This window comes from Crotalus tigris, unplaced genomic scaffold, assembly GCF_016545835.1.
Source record: "Crotalus tigris isolate CLP2741 ecotype Arizona unplaced genomic scaffold, ASM1654583v1 scf7180000024467.898045, whole genome shotgun sequence".
In the NCBI taxonomy this organism is placed as follows: domain Eukaryota; kingdom Metazoa; phylum Chordata; class Lepidosauria; order Squamata; family Viperidae; genus Crotalus; species Crotalus tigris.
The window spans coordinates 98,488-123,244 of record NW_024100638.1 but is presented as its reverse complement, the minus strand read 5'-3'; the positions used below and the strand labels follow the sequence as shown (position 1 = coordinate 123,244).

The following is a 24,757-nucleotide window of genomic DNA, read 5'->3' as shown; positions in this document are numbered from 1 at the left end:
TTTTCATATCAATGTGCTACTGGTACCCTATATACTATTACTCATTTTAATAATGAGAAAACTTAAGGATAAACAGGATAAAAATAAGAATGGAAAAATGTCATATATAGTTTATTAATACATTTTATTGTTATACAAAATATTACTGACAAGAACTAGGGAACAAAGAGTACAAAAATGTTCTTTATATCAAAATTAGATAAGCTTGCTTTTAGACTGCATTACTAAATATTTCCATTATCCCACTGTGTATCCCCTGGGAACCAGGAATTAAGAATGATAAATAACTACTTCTTTGTAGGACTAAAAAACTATTTTTGTTCTGATCAGTTAAATAACATTAAGACAACTGAGATTTAAAAAAACTACAGAGCCATAAGCATGATGCCAATTATAGCCCTCATGGCCAATTGAATGGAACATAAATCATTACAATTTCAACTTTATGTGTCACTAAATTGGAGGGACCAATGATAATGAAGTCTGTTAGTGAAGAAAAAATCCAGGAGTTTTTCTACAGTATTTGAAATTAATGTGAAAATAACTGAATTTCTTCAAAATAATTTATCATTATAATCAGCATCATAATTTGTGAAAATTGTGAAAAGTTTCATTTATTAACAACATTCCAACAATGGAAATGTCATGGAAAGAAAGTTCCGTGAAATTTCCATTTTGTTCTAATCAATAGTATTATATTTATGCGGTCCTTGGTGCTGTCTGAGCTTGGTTGTTTGCTTGCACAAAATTTTTTGGAAAAGCTTGGGGACAGCTTTTGGGCATCCAATAGATAAGTGTTCTAATTTCTAATCTAATCTGACTTCAACCCATAGTATATGTGCATTTAGAGCTACATCATTTTTTCCCCTTCTCTCAGTATGATTCGTGACTTCAACTTACTTAGAAAATGTAACTATGGCATTTTGGAATCAACCTTTGATAAGTCAATTTAGAGAGAAGTCATTACATAAGACAGTACTGTATACCATCATATCAACCAAATATAAAGTGAAATTATGGGAATACGTTTCTTGCAGTTAATATTCTTTGAACATTTATCATATCTTTGGTTTATCTACAGTACTTCCATTTTATACATTAGATCATTCAGTGAATTCTAAGTTCAACGCATTGTGTGTTACTGGTGGCACATTAAGTAATACTATCACTTCCCACTTTCTTACCCATGTTTAGCTGAATACTATTGAAAATATAATATTGATGATCCTTTCCCTCCATCTGTGCATATGGTACAAAGCAGTATGGGTTTCTGTATGAGTAAACTAACTATTTATATACTGTATATCAGTAGATTGGCTAGATAGCAACAGACTGACCAGTAATTTGCCAGTAATTAAAATTAATTTTTAAAGTATTATTGCTGTTTTCCCTTAAAGGGGAGAATCCTCAAAGAGAACAGGTCTTATGTTTTCTGGCTACAAAATACTGATCATTTTAAAAAGGGAAAGGGAAAATGGAATAGAGTGGTTTGAAAGACAAAAGACAAACATACATCAAGATACCATCAGCAAAACATAATATGCTGGATAAGTTATTTCTTGATACACAGTCAGGAACCTAAAGAAATCAAATATTTTAACAGCAGGTATGTGGTAGAATTTACTTGACTAATAATATTCTTCTTTGTCTTAATGTTGACCAAAACATGAGGGTTTTTGTTTTTGTGAATCCAGTTTATCTTCATAGTAATTATAAAATTATTAAAATCATAATAATTTAATAGGAAGAAAAGTATGAAAAGATATTTGGGGTGAAAATAAACTAGCTGAAAATTCAAAGTAGGCTGCCAAATCATAAAATTAAATTCTGCAAGCACTCGTGATATATCCATTAATCTAGGGATTAGCAGTATGGTACTTAACTGTACTCCCATGTAGATCCTTTACAAAAACTTGTCAAACTTCTTAAATTTCTTTGATTTGGGAAGGAAGTAACCAGGTTATACAATGGCACCTGGGTCTGGAAAGTATATCTATCCCTGCATTAATCACATAGCAACTATAGAATCTTAAAAACAATTCACTCTTGGATTGCACCACAATATAATTACTTAAATGCTTTGAATAAAAAGCTTAAGATAATAAATTTTTGCAAATATCTGAAGTACATTGAAAAATATATACAACACATTTATTGAAACATAATTTAAATTCTTGGAAATATTACATTTTTCTTCCCTAGTTACACCTTTTCATTCCTTTTTTTAAAAAGGATATTTTTCAATTAGATGCAAAATGTTCAATATTTTGGATAAAAGACTGTTTTTTCATTAATTTGCTGAAAAGTCCATTTGGGTTTGCAAGCAGTGTTTCATGCTTTCCACACTCAACTATTCTGCCTTGGTCCAGAACTGCAACAGAATTAGCATTCTGAATGGTGGAGAGTCGATGTGCAATAATAAGAACAGTTCTGCCTTCCATCAGTCGATCCAACGCTTCTTGGACAAGATACTCATTTTCAGCATCCAAAGCACTAATTAATGAATCGAATAAAAAAAGGTTATTCTTCCCATTATGAATCTAAATGCAGAGACTTTACTAGAGCATAATTGCCTGTATAACTTTTTTTCATTTCATTTTCATTTAAAATTTGGATTTTTAAAAAAATATTTAATGGTGTTGGGATTTTTAAACAAAAGCAATTATTTTAATTTTTGAGAGATTTGATTTCAACAAAGAGAGCCCAATATTTCACAGATGATGTCCCCAAAACTGAGTTAAGACATTCTCTTTTTTAAATCTGCAATTTAAATACCTCATTAGAGCGTAAAGAAGTACTGTATATGCTGACGTATTAGGCGACCCGGCGTATAAGACGACCCCCATCTTTGGCGCCGAGTTTAGCGCTTCCGGAAGTCGTCTTATACGCCGGCATATACGGTATTATAGATTCATGAAATAGAAATGACTTAGGGAATCACGACTGTGCTAGCATAGGGGTCCCCAACCCCTGGTCCACGGACCAGTACCGGGCCACGGCATGCCAACAACCAATCCGCACAAAGAAGCAAAGTGCCATCTGTGAGATGCAGGCAGCACACAAAACCACACAATCACTGATCCATGGAAAAACCTTTCTCCATGGAATTGGTCCCTGGTACCCAAAAGGTTGGAGACCTCTGTACTAGCATACTGTGCTGTACAGATACTACTCGTCTTACAACCATTTATTTAGTGAGCGTTCAAAGTTACATTGGCACTGAAAAAAGTGACTTATGACCATGTTTCACTATTAGAGTATCCCAATGGTCACATGACCAAAATTCGGACACTTGGCAACTGGCTTGTATTAATCACAGCTGCAGTGTTCCAGGATAATGTGATTATGTTTTGCCACTTCTGATAAAATCAGTGGGGAAGCCAGATTCACTTAACAACTATGTTACTAACTTAATAACTGCAGTGATTCACTTAACAGATGTGGCAAGAAAGTTCGTAAAATGGGGCAAAACTTAAAACTGTGTTGCTTAGCAAATGGAAATTTTGGGCTCAATTGTGGTTGTAAGTGGAAGACTACCTGTACTACATATGCAGTCTTCCAGAAAGCAGGGAAGTCTGTATACTTGTACAAATCCAGCTATAAAGTCTGTTCAATTTACATCTATCCTGAGAATTGTATACTTTGGTTTGGGTCAGATGAAGTAGTTCATCAGCCTGGCCTGCAAGTATCCAAATATATTAGAGCACGCTCTTACAAACACCTTCTATGGAGTTGGCTAGAAGCATTATATGTATGCACGACTTGAAATTCATGAAAAGACATCTGGAATAGCATTATGTGTGCTTAGGCAGGCACATCTGGAATTCTGGCAGGCTGTTATGACATGGAACAAAATAGCTGCTGTGGGACAGATTCCTATTAATAAAATGGTTGCCCCAGAAGGCATGGCTGGTCACAAAATACCAATTACTGCACAATAACTGTATGAAGTTGTTTACATTTCTTTTGGTATCTAGGATGCTGAAAAGAAGAGAGGTATATGAATAACGGGAGAAAAAAATCGAAGCTATAAAAGAATATTTCACAATGAGGAAAATATGAGCAATGTTTTGTCACAAATTCAGTAGTAAAGATACCAAAAAGCCTCAAGAGGGTGGGAGTTGGATATTAATTTAATAAGGAACAATTTCAACATTGTCCAAGCTACCCATAATTTTCCTAATTTTTATTATTTACCTTGTTGCTTCATCAAGAAGAAGAATTTTGGGATTCTAAAAACAGAATGAGTACAAAAATGTTGAGATTAGAATTTACTTCATGCAGATTTTTTTTTTAAAAAAGGAACACCACTTTTATTAGAGGTTTTGCTAGACATCAAGAGGTGTTTTCTCTAAAGCAATACTAACAAATTACTGAACTATTTTGTCACAAAATATAAGAAAGGGAAGAGGGAGGGAGGCAGAGAGAGAAAGAAGAAAAAGAAAAAAGAAAAAAAGAAAAGAGAAAGAAAAAAAGAAAGAAAGAAAGAAAGAGAAAGAAAGAAAGAAAGAAAGAAAGAAAGAAAGAAAGAAAGAAAGAAAGAAAGAAAGAAAGAAAATCAAGCTAGAAAAGACTTATCTTTTCAAAGCCTTTTTCTTTTATGTAAAAGCTTGGTCAAACTTTAGTATCTATAAGACATTCAAGACACTGCATCTTTAAAATAACCTGCAAACTCTACTACTATTATATAGCCAACCATCCCACTTAAAGAACAAGAATCTTTTTAAAACCATAATTAAAATTATTGCCTTCTTAGGTTAATGAGTGTGGGTTTCCACACCTGATTATCCTAGAAAAAACTAGAATAAGATTCAATAATTATAAGATGTTTTACTACTGTTCAAAAAAAATATATGACAAAATGACAAAAAAGTAACACTCTTAAAATATACATAATAAACTGTACACTGAAAGAATAATGTATGAGAACTATCCTAAAATGCAATGAATGTTTGAGAGTTCTTATTTCTCTTAATTCAGCTAATTAAATCATTTTTGTCACATATTTTCCTTTTATCTTTTTAAAGGCTTACCTTCAGAAGAGCTCGAGCAATTGCAATTCGCTGCTTCTGCCCACCTATAATAAAAAAATATATTGTATGCATTTTATGTATAATTATTTATGGTTGTTTTTTTTTAAAAAAGTACTCTGCCATTCAAAACAAATGACTTATATCTTACTTTTTTATTTTCTCCCACCTATGGGAAAATCGGACTTTTAATAGAGAAAATAATTACTGCACTGCAGTTTGACAACAAGATTATTTAAAGTATTTTAATAAAGTTCAAGAGATGACACTGAAATCAGTACAATAAAGCACATGCAGTTCTAAGAAAAGGGGTCTAGACCAAAGTTTCTCAACCGTGTCAACTTTAAGACGTGTAGACTCTTAGAATGCTGGCTAGGGGATTTTGGGGAGCTGAAGTCCACACATCTTAAAGTTGCTGAGATTGGGAAATATGGCTCTAAATCAGCGGTTCTCAACCTGTGGGTCGCGACCCCTTTGGGGGTCGAACGACCCTTTCACAGGGCTCGCCTAAGACCATCGGAAAACACATGTCGCCCTCTTGGCTCTCTCTCTCTTTTTCCCCGCCTGGGTGCTTCTCCAACCAGACTTGGCGGAGCGGCCTTCCTGCCCCCCCTTCCTGGCCAGCTGGAGCCGGGCAGGGTGGCAACCTTCGGAAGTGAGGTGAGGACAGGTGAGGCGCACTGGGCCCCGGGCGCGGCGGGTTAGTGGGTGGCATTGGTGCTTAAGGTTGGGGTCACCACAACATGAGGAACTGTATTAAAGGGTGCGGCATTAGGAAGGTTGAGAACCACTGCTCTAGATGCTGACAGAATAGTATTTGTCAGTAGAACAGAATTCTTTCTTCCTCCTTCTGAATCTCCCATAACTAGCCTGACCACATTTTCTTGGGGGAAAACAAAGTAAGACAAAGTTGAAAAGAGGGCAAATCTGAAATAGGCTGATAAGGATAAAAAAAATCGTTTATGTTTATAACTATGCTTTACAAAGGAAAATTCAGGAGTAAAATCAAGGAAAACTTTGCCAGAAAGCCTATTGTAATAAAAATATCTAAAATCAAAGAGTATCTTATTTTAAAAAGACAACTCAATTTCCACATTTTTCAACTAAATGTGAAAAACTTCAGTTTGCACAGTAAAAATTAAATGAGCAAAATAAAAGACTTAAGTTTTTGAAAAATAAATCTAAAGGACACTTTTCTGAAATACAGGTAATCCTTGCCTTGTGAGCATAAATGAATTTTGCCCCATTTTAGGATCTTTATTGCTACTTATTGTTAAGTGAATCACTGCAGTTGTTAAGTTAGTAACAAGGTTGTTAAGTGAATCTGGCTTCCTCATTGATTTTACTTGTCAGAAGATTGCAAAAGATGATCATGTGACCTCGGGACATTGCAACCATCATGAGTCAGTTGCCAAACATCCGAATTTTGATCATATGACCATAGAGATGCTGCAATGGTCGTAAGTGTGAAAAATAGTCATAAGTCATGTTTTTCAGTGCCACTGTAACTTTGTACAGTCACTAAATGAACTGTTGTAAATTGAGGACTACTTGTAAAGGACTGCCCTTTATTGTAAAGGACATATGGTCACTATATCCCTATCCCTGAAATCCCTTGGGAAGGTCAGAAGAAGGTCAAAAGGTCTGTTTAGAGCAGATTTGTCTTATAGCAAAATGAAATGTGCAGCAGAATGAGACAGGAAAATGTAATTCCTTCTATAACAGCCATGAATTACAAAAATTAGATGTCTAAATGATGTAGTCTTACCAGAAAGAAGAATACCTTTTTCTCCAACTAAGGTATGGAATCCTTGTGGAAATTTTTGGATAAAATTAGAAGCATTTGCAATTTTGGCAACTCTCTCAATTTCTGCAGGAGTTACTGTGGATGGATCCTCTGCACCATAGGCTATGTTTTCAGCAATAGAGCATGAGAACAGAGTGGGTTCCTAATGTATGAAAAAGCATAAGAAATACGGCAACACAGATACACATATGCCCAGATAAGATCATAAATGAAATAAGTAACATGTGACCATAGAGATTAAAGGAAACACTTTTTGTCATAAACAGTGATCAGTACAATTGCTTTAAAGAGGCATGAAGCAAATTCAAAAGTAGAGGGGCAAAAAAAAAAAAAAAAATCCTGACATCTTTAAAGAAATTAGGATCAGCAAATATTGTAAGAAAACTTTGCTTCTCTTTTACCTGACTTACTGTTCCGATATTAGTCCTGAACCATAGTGGGTTTAGCTGACAGATATCAACCCCATCAACAGTAATATTTCCTTCAATAAATTAAGAGAATGTTAGATAATATATTAGACAATGAGGACAAAGAGAGTAAAAGTATACATAATGACACTCTTATCAAATTAGAATTTTTTTAAAAAAAAATATTCTAGGCAAGAACTGATTTTGCATAGAATAAGTGATTTCTAGAGACACTTGTTTCTAATATAAGAAATTATGATTCTAGCACATTCATGTCAAATCCTATCAATTTAGAAAAGCGCCTGAAATATTGCCTTAACTGTAAAAATACAAGATGAGTGAAACATAAATATGAATTTGTTTTATATATTACTCCCTTTTCAGGAATGGAAAAGCTCAAGTTATAAAATGACAATGATGCATTTTTATTTCAACACTCTTGTAAATAATCTTCCAACTGATTCTACAATGGTCATACTTTTCCATGGAGCAAACTGTGTTTTGATCTCTAATCAGAAGTATACCTAGCAACAGATGTTCAAAGATATACATACAAAGTCATATAAATACCTGAGAGGGGATCATAAAGCCTCAGAAGAAGAGATACAACTGTCGATTTGCCAGATCCACTGGGGCCTACTAGGGCCATGACAGAGCCTGCAGGCATGCTGAGAGAAAAGTCTTGAAAAATCAATGTTTCTGGACGTGTTGGATATGCAAACTTGACATTTTTAAACTCAAGAGCACCTCTGAAAGCATCCTGGCTTAATACTGTTCCCTCTAAATAGACAAACAATCCAAAAATGAAAGTAACATCAATAACATATTCAAACACATTTTAGTAAACACAAATCCAACTATTTACACTAAAAAATTACTAAAAGAAAACAAATATGGTCAATATGACACTTGACTAAGATTCTGTAAACTAGAGGTACATGAATCTGGGCATTCTTAAAGATGAGTCTCCAGCAATTTGGGCTTGTCTGCTTATAGAACAAAACATGAATCCCAACTATTGGTACATTCAGAAAATGAAACAGCTCCTTTCCTGGTGCCCCATAGCATAACATTTCTAAGATCTGCCAGTTATGGTCAAATTGGATCCAAAGGCATTTAATCTTACTTCACCCCAGAATTGATAATGTACAGGTAGTCCTTGATTTATGGCAATTGGGCCCAAAATTTCTGTTGCTAAGCGAGACATTTAAGTGAGTTTTGCCCCATTTTATGATCTTTTTTGCCACAGTTTTTAAGTGAATCACTGCAGTTGTTAAGTTAGTGACATCGTTTTAAGTGAATTTGGCTTCCCCGTTGACTTTGCCTGTCAGAAGGTCACAAAAAGTGGTCACATGATTCCAGGACATTGTACCTGTCATAAATATGAGTCAGTTGCCAAGCGTTTGAATTTTGATCACATGACAATGGGGATGCTGCAACAATGTTAAGTGTGAAAAAGAGTCATAAATTACTTTTTCAGTGCTGTTGTAACTTCGAACAGTCACTAAATAAACTGTTGAAAGTCGAGGACTACCTGTAACTAGATCAGGTTTTCAATAACAGCAACAAAGTGATCATGATGGAGAATAGGAAACAAAAGGTTCATGATTTATGAAAAAAGGTAGAATGGCACAGCCTATATGTCACAGCTAGAATAGAAATCACTCCTATTCCTGACAAGGGATTATCAAGTCTTAAATCATCTCTTTATGGTATGTATGATGTTACTGATCAGAGTGCTAACTTCACTTCAATTTCTATTCAAATTGTCATAAGTGTGGTTCTTTTATTGTGCTTTATTGCATTCTGTATTCTGCTTTATTGAAGCCAGACTAGTTATTGGAGGGTGGTGTTTGTATGTGTGTGTGTATGCGCGCACGTGTGTGTGCGTGCATGCGTGTATGTTCCCACTCCACCCTCCAATAACAATAAAATAGCCTTAGAGAGCTGCTGAGGCTATAGCCAGTAACATAATGACATTATAGTTATTTTCATCTTGGGAAATTTAGTTTGGACTTTAAACTGTCACAAGATGTGAAAACTAATTTGTGGAGGTTACATAAATGTTAACTGTTTAAAAGGTTGGTACTCACAAAGCCTGCACCATAACCAATTTACGTATTCTGTTGTATCAAATGAATATTCTTTGGAATCATTACATTTATGTGTAATTTGCTTACATTCTTTATTAAAATTACTACTAATTTATGAGAAAGTTAGTTTTTGTTTTACAGTATATTGCATGATGTATGGATATTTTACCAACTTAAACAACTGCAAAATATAAGAACATTACCATTAAAAGGTAGTTGTGGCTTTCGATCAATAAGTTCCCACAGACGCCCTCCTGCTCCCAAACCTTTCATTAAGTCAGTATAAAAAGAGCTTAATCCTAGGAAAGAAAAAAAAAAGTATCCCTATTGTTATACATGTTCAAAAACAGGTATTGCATGTTTGTTAAATAAGCTGTGCCAATCAATGTTCAAACAGCCAGCCAGTACAGCTAAATGAAGCATAACCTAAGATTAGGTTGTCTAAGGCAGCAACAGAAATTGGGCATGGGTTCTGCTTTCCCCCCTTCGTTTTCACCCCTAGAAGCAGAGAAAGTAAGCACATAGCCTGGAACTATTTATCTGCTTCCTTTTCCTTTTAATAAAGAAGATCCATAAAATGGCTGGCAGAACGTCTCTGAGTAGGTTATCTCTCACATTCATCAGAGCTGGAATTTGTTAACCATTCTCAACTGTGATAACTTTAAGATTCCCCAGCATCTAGCTAGGGAATTGTGGGAGTTGAAGTCCACACACCTTAAAATTGCCAAGGTTGAGAAACATTGGGTTGGATGAATGCTCTTGCTGATCCCTGAGCCCTTTAGCATCTGAAGAACTGTTTAGTTAGTTTGGTGCATCAAGAGCTGTTCTGTAAGGAGAGGTTAACATAGGGCAGACAAGCTAGCAATTTTGGGAAATGTACTTGATGTATCTACAGAAAGAGAAATTGGAGAAGGCTGATGTTTAGGCCTTCTGATCCGACATCTTGTTTATCTAATTTTTTAAAAAAATTATTTTTAAGAATGTATTACCTCTAATGCTTATGCCAACCCAGAAAGCGTACATTAAGAAAGAAGACAGTTCACCAACAGTCAAATGGGCACCACCCATCAGTAATCCTCCTTTGTAGAGAACAAAAAGCACAATCAAATTGCCTGATAACCCCGTCTGTAAAGAAAGAAAAGGGAAAAGTGCTGATTTCAGAATGTAATGTAATTCTTTAGATTTATGGATGATTATTGCGAGAGAGGGAAAGAACAGGCAATCCTTGATCTTTGCCTAAAAGAAGATCAAGAAATCTATCATAATAGTACTCTTAGAATTCCATAATTGGAGTAAACACCAATCCTTTAATACAGATTATTTTAGAGATTTGGGGGCACTTTTATATGACTAGCATTTTCAACATCTGATCCAGAATCCAGTTTCAAATGCACCTAGGAATGCTTTGATTATTTTTTAGTTCTACTCAGATTTTAAAGGCTACCATCATACGTGTATTTTACATGGTTGTAAGCTTACAGAATTCTAGAAGCACCAGCCAACCAGTATTTTTAACTTTCTGGCCAATAGCTGAGCCCAGAAAATATCAGCCAATTAATGATCACTAGCTAGCTAGTAATGAAGTGCTTCATCCCACCACCACCACCCTCAGATTCATAGCTAAACACATGCAGCATCTTGTTTGTCTTTTCACAATAAAACAGGAAGAACTGCTTGTGTGTGTCTGTGCTTCTGGGCTCACCTGGATGGTAAATTTCACTGCCTTTAAAACTTAATGAAGAGTTCAAGGGCGATAAGAACATTGCATGTGAGAAAGACCCTTTTTTGGTAATCTCAAAAATAGATCTTGGGGCAAAATAAGGGACATGGAAGGAACGAGGTAGAAAAAAAACCCCAGCACAGTAGTTCAGGTAGACTGATTACAGGAAGAACAAATGGAAATACTATATGAAAAAGAATTTGAATAAAATAGGAGAATAAATGGAATGTGCATATAAGAACTCAAGGTGTAGAAGCTGTTTAAAACAATCTGGAAATAATTTAAAAGTATAGTAGAAATATATGGAGTATATTAATGTGGCATATGAAAAAGGATGCTTAGCACAATGATAGTAAAAGAAACTGGATGAGGAAAAATGCAAATAGGAAAATTCCTGCAAAGAATGATGAGAGAAACACATTTTGTAATGCGTACAGAGAGAAAAAAAGATAGTTGCAAAGAGAGCAAGGAGTGATTAACATTAAATAAGACAAATAAATCGCACAGCAATTTTAATGGATATTTCAGAAGTGGATGAAGAGGGCTAAACAAAGAATCTCTACCAGAGTGATAGATAAAATGATCTGGGATGTTACTGAAACGAGGAAATGCTAGTATTTGAGAGATCTCTTATGAGAATGACAATGGTATGAGGGATGGAATTGAAACTTCCAATATTATTGTCGAAGAAAAAAAATGATGAAAAATGCTATGAGAAAGTTGAAAATGGTTAAAATTGCAGGAATATACGATGTAATGGAATAAATGTTAAAATATGTGGTTTGCTCATAGAATGGCTGTGCAACATTTTAATTTCTCTGTGAAGATTAAATCAGTACCCAATGTTTGGAAAAAAATGTTCCTTTATACAAAGGGAAAAACCCACAAGGCAATTAATTTGGTGGGAAAGTGGCAAGATTCTGACTCAAAGGTGTCAACAGATGACAATGACAATTTGGGGGAGTAGTGTGAGGCTTCATGCAAGGCAAGGGGTATACAGATGAGACTGTTTTCTGCTTTCCAGGCCATGTTAAAAAAAAATATTTGTTTTGCATCTGTTGATTTAGAGAAAATATATGAGAAACTCTACAGCAGTGGTTCTCAACCTGTGGGTCGGGACACCATTTGGGGTCAAACGATCATTTCACCGGGGTCGCCAAACAATGCAGTCCACCATTTTTTCCCCTTTTCCTTAGCTGTGCTACTCCCTTTTATTCTATTGGCTTTTGAAAGCCAATAGAATAGACTCTCTTGAATAGAGTCTAATTCTATTGGCTTTCAAAAGCCGATAGGAATTGTCCAGGCTGTCTCTGCCATGCTGAGCCCGCCAAAAGTCCCACTCTGCAAACGGTGCTGCACCAGTTGAGTAGCCCTCGACTTACGACCGGTTGAGTAGTCCTCAACTTACGACCAGTTGGGGGTCGCGGCATTAAAAAGGTTGAGAACCACTGCTCTATAGGCTTAGGTTCTGAAATGCTAGGTAAATATGGAGATGAAGGTTGGAATGCGATAAAAGTGATGGTTAAGGCTCCAGACAAGACTCTGGGAGGCTGTGAGTTCTAGTCCTACTTTAGGCATGAATCCAGCTGTGATGTCTCTTTGCTTGTTCAATGCATCGATAGCTCAAAACATAAGGAAGGCCTGTGGTGATGGAAAAAGTATGCTTCTCAAGAGCATGAACATACGTATATTTTTGTGCACAGACAATGCTGGTTGATTAAAAAAAAATAACATGAGGAATAATAAGTAGGTTAGGAGGAAGGGGAAGACTAAAAAAGTTATGGTTAAAAAGAGAGAGGTTAGAACTTTAGAGGACAAAAGGCAACATCTGAAACAGTATACAGATGTGGTAAAAGGCAGATGTTTTGCAAAGGTAGAAAGTTATGGAGAGGTACAGTGAAAAACAGTAAATTGTAAATTCATTTCAGTTCTATTTACTTTTCTGCGTAATTTTTTTCTTAACATTTGATTCACTTGGCTTAGCACTTCTTGTCTTTTGCCTGCTCTCTGCATAACTGAGGGAGATGGATGCTTCAAAAATGTGATAAATAAAACAATAAAATAAATAATGCTGTTACCTAAAAATGGAGTAGCTTCATAAAATATATTTATGAGTGGTTACTTATAAATATTTCTGTAAACCTACTTAGTACATTAAGTTTATTGATGGTTGTGATAAAATAATATGCAACTACAGATATATCAAAGTGACAATTTAATTGTCCAAGGAAACATTCATCAGAAAAACACAGATGATTCCTCACCTTCTTCATATACTTACTGCTCCAAAGAATCCTGCTCGAGCTATTGCTTCCTTTTTGGCCAATTGTAGCACATACTGAATCTTGTTCTCATATTTTTCCATTTCAGTTAACTCATGCCCAAAAGCTCGAACTGTTCTTAAATTTCCAATCCGTTCTTCTGCTAACTGCAGTAAACAAAATGTAAAAATTAAGGGATTTCCCATAAACCTTCCTGGATTGCCCTCCTTGCACATTTTATTAGACTAATAGTGGATGCATTTATCACCCTATAATACCCTACAAGGCTAGGGAAGAATGTCAATTTTTTATGTCCATTCACAAACCTGTATTAAAACTGTTTCCGTAATGAGCTATTTCTTTTTAAACCAGCCACAATTAAAACATACTTTCAAAGCATCTTTTATCTAAGAATGTGCATTTCTAAATATGTTTGGCAGCACATTATAAACAAAAAGAAAGGCAAAATCCTTTTAAAAGGGCAGCTTAATTTGTATTATCATGTTAAACAGATACGGTCAATTCACCTTGGAATTCCCAAAGAACACATTCTTCAAGCATCTTGAGCTATAAGATACTTTGGAGATGTGATTGTATGAAAAAGAGTACTTCAAATTGGAGAATTACAAGGATGGTTATGCAGGAATGACTTCAATCAGAACCTAGTGGGAACTTGTTGGGGGATGTATATGAAAAGAGAAAAGCTCAGAGCAGTTCAGCACTGTATTTCAGCATTCTCATTGGAGCAACCGAGAACCTACCTGTGTGGCTGCTGCAAGAGAATCCTGTGTCATTCTAGCCAGTTTTCGTAAATATGTTCCATAAATCACAGCTATGACAGCCAGAGATGGTACTACAGTCAGGACGAATGTAGCAAGTTTGGGAGACACAAAAAACTAGAAGTAAAAAAAAAAAGCAGTGATTAATTTTTAAATGCAGTTTACAGAGGCTTTGCTAGATTTATAAATCAAATATTTCAAATACAGGTAGTCCTCTGTTAACAATGGCAATTGGGACCAGAATTTTGGTTGCTTCTAGATGCTGTCGCTAAGCAAACCCGCACCGTTGTTAAGCGAGGATGTCACCTTTTGAGACCTCCTGCCAGCTTCCCCATGGACTTTGCCTATAGGAATCCAGCAAAGAAGGTTGCAAGTAGTGACCCTATGACAATGAAATGTTGTAATTGTGAGCCCGGTGGCAAATGCCCAGATTGTAATCACGTGACTAAGGGGGAGCTGCCATGACTGAGGATCAATTGTAGATACCATTTAGCACAGTGGTTCTCAACCTGTGGGTCGGGACCCCATTTGGGGTCGAACGACCATTTCATGGGGGTCGCCAAACAAGGCTGTCTGCCATTTTTTCCCCTTTTTCTTTGGCCACGCCCCTGGCACCCGGTGATGTATAAGTGGTTGGGGGTCACCACAACATGAGGAACTGTATTATGGGGTCGCGGCATTAGAAAGGTTGAGAACCACTGATTTAGCATTAAGTTCAAATGGTCGCTCAATGATTGGTTGGCAAGCAAGGGTCATCCTTACAGGTAGTCCTCCCTTAACTACCAGTGACTTAAAGCATGGATCCCCAACCCCCGGTCCGTGGACTGGCACCATGCCAGAAACCGGTCCGAGTAAACAAGCAAACCCCATCCGTGGGATGCAGACAGTAAATGAAACCATGCCCCCTCCGGTCCACGGAAAAACCTCTCTCCACGGAACCGGCCCCTGGTGCTCAAAAGGTTGGGGACCTCTGACTTAAAGACTGTTGGAAGTTATGACAGATTTAAAAACAGTTACTTACGAACTGCCCTCGAAGCTACGACTGCTGCACACATACCCTTCAAACCACAATTTGCAGCGTTTTTGTCAGTTTCTGGAAGGGTTTTTTTTTTTGCCAAGTATGCAGCAAAAAATACCCATTCAGGAGAATGGATTTGCTTAATGACCATGTAGTTCACTTAATGACATGATTTGCTTAACAACCACAGTGAAATTGCTTTACAACTGTCATAAAAATGGTCGTAAAATTGAGTCGGGTCAAAGTTGGGCTATTTTCTTTCAATTTGTTTTTTTGCATTTTGTTTTAAAGTTCTCATTTCTTAGTCACTGAATTCAATAGTTGTGTTTGATAATTGCTGAATTATTTATTTGAAGTTATGCCATAACTATTATGAGCAATAACAGCTATTGTGTAGGATACAGATATCAACATTAGTTCCACTCACTTTTATCATCCAATCTACAAGATGCAACTCAAAATAAAAGATAGACTAACATGATACAATGATTTTTTTTTTTAGCTTTTCTCTCCACCATCATTCATACAAAGCAAAGCCCTTTAGAGTTTTTTATTGCTAAATATATAAAGCATCTTTAGGGAAAGCAGAGTGGTCAAGTACCAGGCTAAAAACCAAGAACTGTGAGTTCTAGTCCTGCCTTAGGCATGAAAACTGGCTGGATGACTTTGGGCCAGTCCCCCTCTCTCTCTCAGCTCACAACATTAAACTTGGGTGACAAGCTAGTCAGTCAATTCTTCTTGCAACTAATTGGTTGATCTTAAAAAAAAAATCACTTGTGGGAAAACCATAAGAAAAAAAAAAAGAACATTTGGAGTTATATGTAATGTAATATTTTTGTTTATTATAGTGCTACTGATGGGAAGCTGCAACGGTATGTTTTTTCTTTTATTATGGAAACTATTAATCTGTAGTATAAATTGAATGCAGTAACTTCTGTCCTTTGAGTTACTTTCTGTTTCCCAACATGTAATTAGATATAGTTCTAATATTTGTATTATATAAAAACCTAGTTCAAGGTATGCACTTAAACCAGGTTGTCTTTGGTTGAAGAATGTCATTACAGCTGGTAAATCATGGTTTATGGCTTAGTGATATTTAGTTATGGTATTTATGTCTCTTTTTTTCTGTGAATTCATAGTATGAATGAGAGATGCATTTCCTAATTCCCTAGGAATATCATGCAAGGTAGATGCAACTGAAAAAGAAAAACTGGCCTACAGTCATCTAGTAAGCTCAAAACAGGGTCTTCCCTGATCCAAATCCAACTTCTTAACCACCACACCAGTAGATTAGATATTTTTCAACAAAGCATTGTTAAAATAGCTCCTCAGGCACGCTGGCTGAGGAATTCTGGGAGTTGAAGTCCACAAGTCATAAAAGGGCTAAGTTTGAAGGCCCCTGCAGTAAAGGTATGAGGATGGATGATGGCGGTGGGGAAACAGTGTTATACCAAAGGATCTGCAGAAATGGAAGGAGAACAATGCGAACACATACCATCATCCCGATAGCAGCTGAGGCCTGTCCTGCAGCTCTTAACCCATCCGAAAGGTTTTCAGTGACTGAACGGCCCAAGAGAGCTGTGTCTGAAGACAAGCGATTAATCAGCTCTCCAGTGCTGGTTTTGTCAAAAAAAGCTACTTCTTGTTTCAAAAGAGAAGAAAATATTGTCGCTCTTAGACGGTTCACAATTCTTTGCCCTAAAACAGTCAAGAAGTATGGCAATTAATAGACAGGATTTTAATATGTTTTAAAAAAATCTTAGCCTGAGCATTCACCAAAGTTATTTGCAACAATCCAAGCTTATACTCTGATGTCCTTCAGATCTATTCAGCTGTCCCAACTGTGGGTGATACTATGGGAGCATCTTTTTCCAACTGCCTAAGCAGGATTTCACATTGGATGTGCTCCAACTGTCTGAAACCAAAGGTGGATAAGATTATTGCATTCTTCCCTCATCATCATATTCCTCCACCCTTCCTGTTGCTTATTCTGAATTTCAGGACTACAGTACTAGCAGCAGGTCTCTCCAGCCGTGAGGAACCTAGGAATCACAATTCAATGAGCCTGCATATGGGCAGAGCCAATTATTTCAAATATCTGCTGATAGATCACGTCCATTTGTGTTTAACCAATTCTCCAGCTAGGGAAATTTGACTCTACTACTATTAGAACAGCCATCTCTTGGTGAAGAGATTTTCTTCATCAGTTTCAGTTCTATGGAGCAGATTATCACTAGACTTATGTTTGGAATCAGATCTGTTAAAGTTTAAAAAGCAATAAAAATGCTTCTTTTTCATGGGCTCCTGTGAAACAGATTTAAAATTAATCGAATTCTAACCTATTACCTATATTGAAATGGTTATTATATACCACATACTATTAGTACGAAAGCTCCTTATTTTATATTATGATGTATTGTATTGTAATGTATTATGTTCCAACTATAATTTTATGTCCTTATTACGCTCAGTTATAAGCTCACAATCAATAAAACTAGCTATTATAGGTAGTCCTGACTTATGACAACTGAGCCCAAAATTTAAGTTAAGTGAGAATTTGTGAGTTTTGCTCCATTTTACAACATTTTTTGTCACAGTTGTTAAGTGAATCACTGCAGTTGGTAACCAGGTTGTTAAGTGAATCTGGCTTCCCCATTGACTTTGCTTGTCAGAAACTTGCAAAAAGTGATCACATCACTGGGATGCTTCAACGGTCGTTAAGTATGAACTGGTTGCCAAGCATCTGAATTTTGATCACATGATCATGGGGCTGCTGCAAAGGTTGTCACTGAAAAACGATCACTTTTTTCAGTGCTGTTGTAACTTTGAATAGTCACTAAATGAACTGTTATAAGTCAAGGACTACCTGTATACTGTTACTAGATCCTATTTATTAGCATCAAAAAAGAAATGTGTTATATTTATCAGCATCAAGAAAGAAATGAGGGTCCTTGGTGCTCTCTGACTTGGTGGTTTTCTTGTAGATATTTCATTACCAAACTAGGTAACATCATCAGTGCTAGTTTGGTAACGAAATGTCTGCAAGAAAACAACCAAGCTCAGAGAGCACCAAGGATGCCACAGTTCAAATGTGTTGTACAGAAAGGCAGGAAGAGTGAGAGAGAGCTGTATGCATATATGAAATACTGGATCAAAAAGAAATTTTGATTAAAAAACAAAACAAAAATTGTTTTGTGCATCTTGGTAACAATTTATGGGACATGATTTTGTGGCAGAAAAGGACATTTCAAGCCCTTTCAGTTTGCTCTTGTTTTTTTCTGGTTGTTCCATAGAAATTATGCTGTAATTTATTTTGGTTTCAATAGCACAATTTCTAAGGTTGGAAAAAAATTCAGGTCATGTGTGGATGGCAGGTTACAAATGGCTCCCCCTTGTTCTGATAAAAGGAGCAGCCTGTCCATTCATTGGCAGGAAATTTGCTCTGTATCTGGCTCTGTATTTTGAATATCTTATTTATCACTGGCTTATATAACTCACTAAACTATTTATTTTTACACCCAATTACCTGAAATCTGCATGAGGTAGACACGTATTCCATTGGCAGCGGCACCAAGCATAAATATTCCAGTTAATAAGGCACAGAGTGTAGATAGGTTCTCTGCAAGTTCACCGGTTGGATTTGTGTAAACGACATCAATAACTTTCCCCAAGAAAAAAGGGGCAGACATAGTGATGACACTGGAAACAGCCAAAAATCCAATAGCAGCTGTGTATGGTTAAAGGGAACAAACATACCGTCTTTTTAGTTATTAATGTAGTTTTATATTAGCATTTTATGAAACGCTTAAGCTCTTTATAGAAACAATTCAAAGAAATATTTTGAATGTTAACATTATTCTGGTGGATTAAATTGAAAATTGTGAATGGTAGCCTTACTGTTTTTTTGTATTAAATGCAAGATATTTCATACTCTCCTGCCTGTCAATTTAGCATAATCCCAGTTAAGTGTGGTTGTGCGAAGGACTGCATCTTAAAAATTAACAAATATGGCATATTATCAAAATTCAATGCATCAGATACATAGAACAAAACTCTAATTTAATGATCTAGTTCCCATTAACCTAGTTTACACAATAAGCCACATGGATTTATATTGATCAAAGTCGGAAACCACAATTTATAAAGCTTAATGATTCAGCTGACACTATGCTAAATAAAAATCAAATAAGCCATTATTTGTAACCCAGGTCACTATTTTAAACAACCTAGCATAACAATTTGAAAGGGCTTCAAACCAAACCCCACTTTTGTAAAACTTCCAGTATTTTACCTGTAAATATATAAGGGATCATTTTACAATCCCATACATTATGAATACTACTTACTTTCTATTTACATTTAAATACATTTAAATTATTCACATTAAACTTTGATTATTTTCAATGTACCCTGCCCCAGTACTGCTGCAAAAACGAAATACTCCATGAACTAAATCCCTATTCGTTCTTTTTTATGCAGCTCTTGGACTATATATGGATTCAAGTTTCATCGCATTCTTAATGCAGCAATTTAATAGAACAATTTCATCACAACCTCAAAAGAATTTTTTTTTTTGCAGTGGGTGGAGCTGTGGATATTATGTAATTTGATTTTGCAATATGGCATAGTATCTAGCACAAAGTATCTTTAGTAATACACCTAAGAAAACCAAATAGTATTATTGTAATGATTGATGCACAGGCATTCTATCCAATCAGCAAGAGATTTTGTCAGAAGTCCCAAGAAATACAAGGCAAGACTGGCAATTTGGACATCCAATGGCTTGTGGGTACTAATTTGTGCCAACATAGATCACAGTGGGAAAATGGTTTGAGCTTTAGTTTACTTCAAAACTCCCAACTCTCTGGATTTGCACAAATTAGAATCAAAACCTATTTTTCTGGTGTACCATGTGAATATAGCCTGAATGAGGAGGAGAGTTAGCAATTCATATGGATATTACTTATTGTTATTAATAGTACTATTCAGATAGTATTTATTAAATCATTTTCATATAAATGTTTGGGGGTCAATAAACAATCTGAAATTTCATGTGCTGATAAGCTGAAGAGTTTGGGGATCCTTAGTTTAGATCAAGCCCCTCATATCTAGGATTGCCAAGAGTTAGCAGCCAACAAAGTTTCCTTTATTCACAGCATTTGCTGTCACCTAGAGACTGTCCAGATTTTTTCAGCCTATATTTGATTGTCCTAGCACTCCTTAAATGGCCTCCCAAAATCTTCCTATTATTCAGAGGTATAGAAGAAAAATAAGCAGCAGAGCTTTCTCTAGAAAGTAAGCGATGCTGAGAAGTCTGGATGAAAGGCTTATCCATGCTGGTGAGAAATGCTGACAGTTGTAACTCAAGACTTTCAGAAGCTACTACAGGTAGTCCTCAACTCACGACCACAATTGAGCCCAATTTTTTTGTTGCTAAGCAAGACAGTTGTTAAGTGAATTTGTACAACTTTTCTTGCCACAGCTGTTAAGTGAATCACTGTAGTTAAGTTAGAAACACAGTTGTTAAGTGAATCTGGCTTCCCCATTGACTTTGCTTATCAGAAGGTCGCAAAAGGTGATCACATGACTCTGGGGCACTGTAGCTGCCATAAATACATGCCAGTTGCTAAGTGTTTGAATTTTGATCACCTGACCATGGGGATGCTGCAATGGTCGTAAATCTGAAAAATGGTCATGTGTCCTTTTTCAGTGCTGTTGTAACTTCAAACGGTCAGTAAACGAATGGTTGTAAGTAGAAGCCTACCTGTAAATTGGAGTACTGAATACTATATATACAGTGCTGCAGTGTGCAAATGAAAGGGAATTGCAAATCTGATCCAGATACGGTGGGAGCAGGAATAACAGAATACAGATAGAAGGGACTTGGGGGTTTTCTAGTCCAATAGGCCAGGATTATGCGAGGAGGTCACAGAAAAGGGCTTGAAATCCATGTAGATGTTGAGTAGCCAAAAAAGCTAACACAATCCTTGGTTGAATAAACAGAAGCATAGAATCAAAATCATGTGAACTATTAATACCACTTTATAAAGCCTTAGTAAGGCAACACCTGGAATATTGCACATTACAGTATTGGTCACATTACAAAAAAAAATGTTGAGACTTTGGAAAAAGTGCAAAGAAGAGCAACTAAGATGATTAAAGGCCTGGAGTCTAAAATATATGAAAAACGATTGCAGGCTTTGGGAATGGCCTGTCTAGAGAAAAGAAGGACTGGGAGGACATGACAGCAGTATTCCAGTATTTGAGAGGTTGCCACAAGAAGGAGGGGGTCAATTTATTTTCTAAAGCACCAGAAGGCAAGACAAGAAACAATGGAGAGAAGCAACCTGGAATTAAGGAGAAACTTTTTAACAGCGAAAAATATTAACCAGTGGAACAGCCTGCCGTCAGACACTGAGGGTGCTTGTTACTGGAGGTTTTTAAGAATAGATCGAACAGTTACTTGTCTGAAATGGAATGGGGTCTCCTGCTTGAGCAGGGGGTAGGACCTCCAAGGTCCCTTCCAGCTCTTTTCTGATTGATTGATTGATTGAGTAGAACCCCATTAGGATCAAATAACGTGGAGCTGAAATGAACCAGCCTTGCGGAGAAAAAGGCGACAGCGAGCAAAGGAGACGAGCAGCGCGAGGGCATCTCCCACGGTGGGTATTTGTTTGAGCCCACGCTGGAGTGGAGTGAAGGGGAGGGAGATGACCGGAAGGGAACAGGAACAGCAGCTAGCAGCGTTTCCTTGCTACCTGCGGGAACCGGTTACGAGTTCTCGGAGAGGGGACAGGTACATGGCAGGAGTAAAAGCAATCCACCAACCGGCCCGCGCGAGAGGGCAGCGCGCTTTGCAACCCGAGAGCTGCAGCCGAGGAGGCGAGACCCGGGGAGGAGATACCTGACAGTTTCCAGCGCTCCGGATACGCCAGCGCCAAAAGCCTCTTAGCGTCCGAGACTTCGCGCTCGTCGGGCCCTGCCGCCGGGGGCCGCTCGGTTCCTTGAGGGTCGCCCGGCTCCTTCCGCGAGGAGTCGGCCGCGGCTGCCCAGGAGGAGGCGGAGCGGGCAAGGAGCGGCACGTGGCGAAGAGTGCCGGGGTGCAAAGCAGCGACCCCGCGCTTCTCCGCGGTCCATGCTGCGCCGCCGGGGGCCGCTGGGTGAAAGAGAAGCCGAGGCCAGGAGCAGCTCCGCAGGCTCTGCCTTCGCCACAGCCGCACCACCAAGGGAAGGCGGAGAGCCAAGCCCGCCATTAAGCCCGCGGCGATTCCTTCTCTCTGGCCAAGCAGGCAGAGGGCGGCACCTCACGGGCTGGGTCGGCGCGGTCCCATGAAGCGCGGCCCAGCCCTCGCTGCTGCCGGCTGATTAGGCTCCCTTCTCCTTTTCCAGTCGACCGCCAGCGACCCCGGGCAGGGCTCGGAAGCCGGCGGCGCCCTCTACTGTTCCGGGTTTCGCCGAGCGTTCAGCCAGGACAGCAAGCCGTAAACCGCGGTTTCTACATCACAGTGGCCGAGTTGGCGCGGCGTGTTGACTGCAAGCTGACCGACCTTATTTAATTGGCTTTATTCCATAGTAAGAATCGAAGCCAACTCGGATTCTTGAGGCCTCTCCGCTCAACTGGCTTGGCACAAGCATAGAACTGGTGTTCGCTTTCTTTTTGGAAGTTTGATTTCACGGGCTAAGCCGCGTGCCTATCCCTCTCAAGATCCTGCTTAGCTTTTGACCTCAACCTCTTCAATAAGAATAAAATGAAATATCGCTTTCGTATTTGAAAGTCTTTCTTCCTAGCCTGCAAAGTGCTAAATTGAATTGTTAACAGCGCCACCTTCCAACGAGTAAGAGAATGGCAGTCCATCTTCCGGCCATTCTTTTGACGCTTCCCCAAAAGTGTTCCTATAACAGTGTCACCCACACAAGAGATGGGGCGTCCAAATGAAGCAGATTCCTTTTTTTTTTTTTTACTTGTGAATGAAATAGAAATTATCAACGGCAGGGCTTTCAATCGGAAATGTTTGGACTTTTGGACCACTTATCCAGGCCACGTGATGTCAGGTTCCAGCAACAAGCCTGTCGGTCAGTTCCTATCGTAACCAATGGATCAACACCCGGTTAATGGGGGGGGGGGGGAATCTGAACCTGCACTTGCAGGAAAACGTTAGAAAGAAAGGAAGGTTTGTATGTAAAACTCTTAAGGAAGTTTGTAGAACAAATTTTGTATCTCAAAAACCACATTCCCTTACATATTGTAGTAATTGCATTAGTAATAAAATGTGCTCAAATATTTACAGACTCTTCAGTTCTGAGTATTTGAAGCCAGTCTAAGAATTAGCTGGTACAAACCAATTATAAAGAATTCAACTATCTCAACAGCCTTTGAAGTAATGTTATTAATAGTTCTACAATTTAGATATGCCAGGCTTACAAGTATCCATAACTGAGCTGGGTTTTTTTGCCTGTGGTCCTGCAAGATGTAGCAATTACGCCAAAGAACATTTCTGAAATAAAGCTTACAATGGTATTTAGAGGATTTGCAAGTTACTGTATAAATGTAAAAAAAGTGTAAATGTTAGGATAGGAAATGTATCATTCATTTACAAAGATAATGGAGAGACTGCTTATTGGAGGCTGAATGTCTTTCCCAGTGAGAAATGCAGACCACAGTACCAGGAAACCCTTTCTTATTCTCTAAATGTCTTTATATGTATATTTTATCTATTAAACTTTAAATGTATTGTTGCATTTTACCTGGCTTCTTGTGGCTATCTCTTGCTTATATTCCGTATAAATGCATGCTTATATTTATATAGACTACAAACAAATGATTTTCTTTCTACTTTCCCAAAAAATATTTATATTGTGATGTTAAGGAGGTATAAGCTACTTGGGAAACTTTTGTCTTTAAAGTTGGCGGTTGAAAAATAAATATATATTATGGTAGAGAACAGCAGAAACACTGGTGCTGCCTTTGTTGGAGTGAGAAATTCCGGAACCCAGAATTATTTGCAAGCAGATAATAAATGCCTTTACAAATAAATGCCTTTACAAATGCCTTTACAAATCTTTGTTTGTTTAATGGTGGTTTTTAAGCATAGTTGTTTTGAGTTTAAAAAACAAGTTATGACTAGACAGGTAAACAGGATCAGAGTCTGAATATACTCCAGCACTAGTAAGCATGTTACAGGTAGTTTTTGACTTAAACCCACAATTGAGCCCAATTGTTTCTAAGTGAGACATTTGTTAAGTGAGTTTTGCTCCATTTTATGACCTTGTCACACTTGTTTAATGAATCAGTGCAGTTATTAAATTAATAACATGATTGTTAAGTAAATCTGGCTTCCCCGTTGACCTTGCTTGTCAGGAGGTCGCAAAAAGTGGTTACATGACCCCAGGACACTGCAGCCATCATAAATATGAGTCAGTTATGAAACATCTAAATTTTGCTCACCAAGAGAATGATTGTTAAGTTGAGGACTATCTGTGTTTTGGCATTGAGAAATCCCACTAACCTGCCCAGAAAGGAAAATTTGTATTACTTTTTTAAAGAACTAGAGCAGAATGTGAGAAAACAGAGAAGTTGCTGGACTGAAGAGCAAGTTGGATTGAAAATCTTCACACGGTCTCAGAATTAATTTATTGGGATTT

At 37.4% G+C, this 24,757-nt stretch overlaps 1 protein-coding gene across 1 annotated transcript; it reads right to left on the bottom strand.

Annotated features, from left to right (window-relative positions):
• Positions 1 to 107: 107 nt before the first annotated feature.
• On the bottom strand, positions 108 to 24,366 carry ABCB10 (ATP binding cassette subfamily B member 10). Its single transcript, XM_039332867.1, has 13 exons — positions 22,020 to 24,366; positions 18,642 to 18,842; positions 16,611 to 16,813; positions 14,080 to 14,214; positions 13,339 to 13,485; positions 10,327 to 10,462; positions 9,541 to 9,636; positions 7,815 to 8,024; positions 7,239 to 7,318; positions 6,799 to 6,979; positions 5,034 to 5,077; positions 4,198 to 4,232; positions 108 to 2,493 (listed from the first exon to the last, which is right to left on the bottom strand). The coding sequence occupies exons 1-13, from the start codon at positions 22,366 to 22,368 to the stop codon at positions 2,241 to 2,243; spliced, it is 2,070 nt and encodes a 689-aa protein (XP_039188801.1). The 5' UTR covers positions 22,369 to 24,366; the 3' UTR covers positions 108 to 2,240.
• Positions 24,367 to 24,757: the final 391 nt, after the last annotated feature.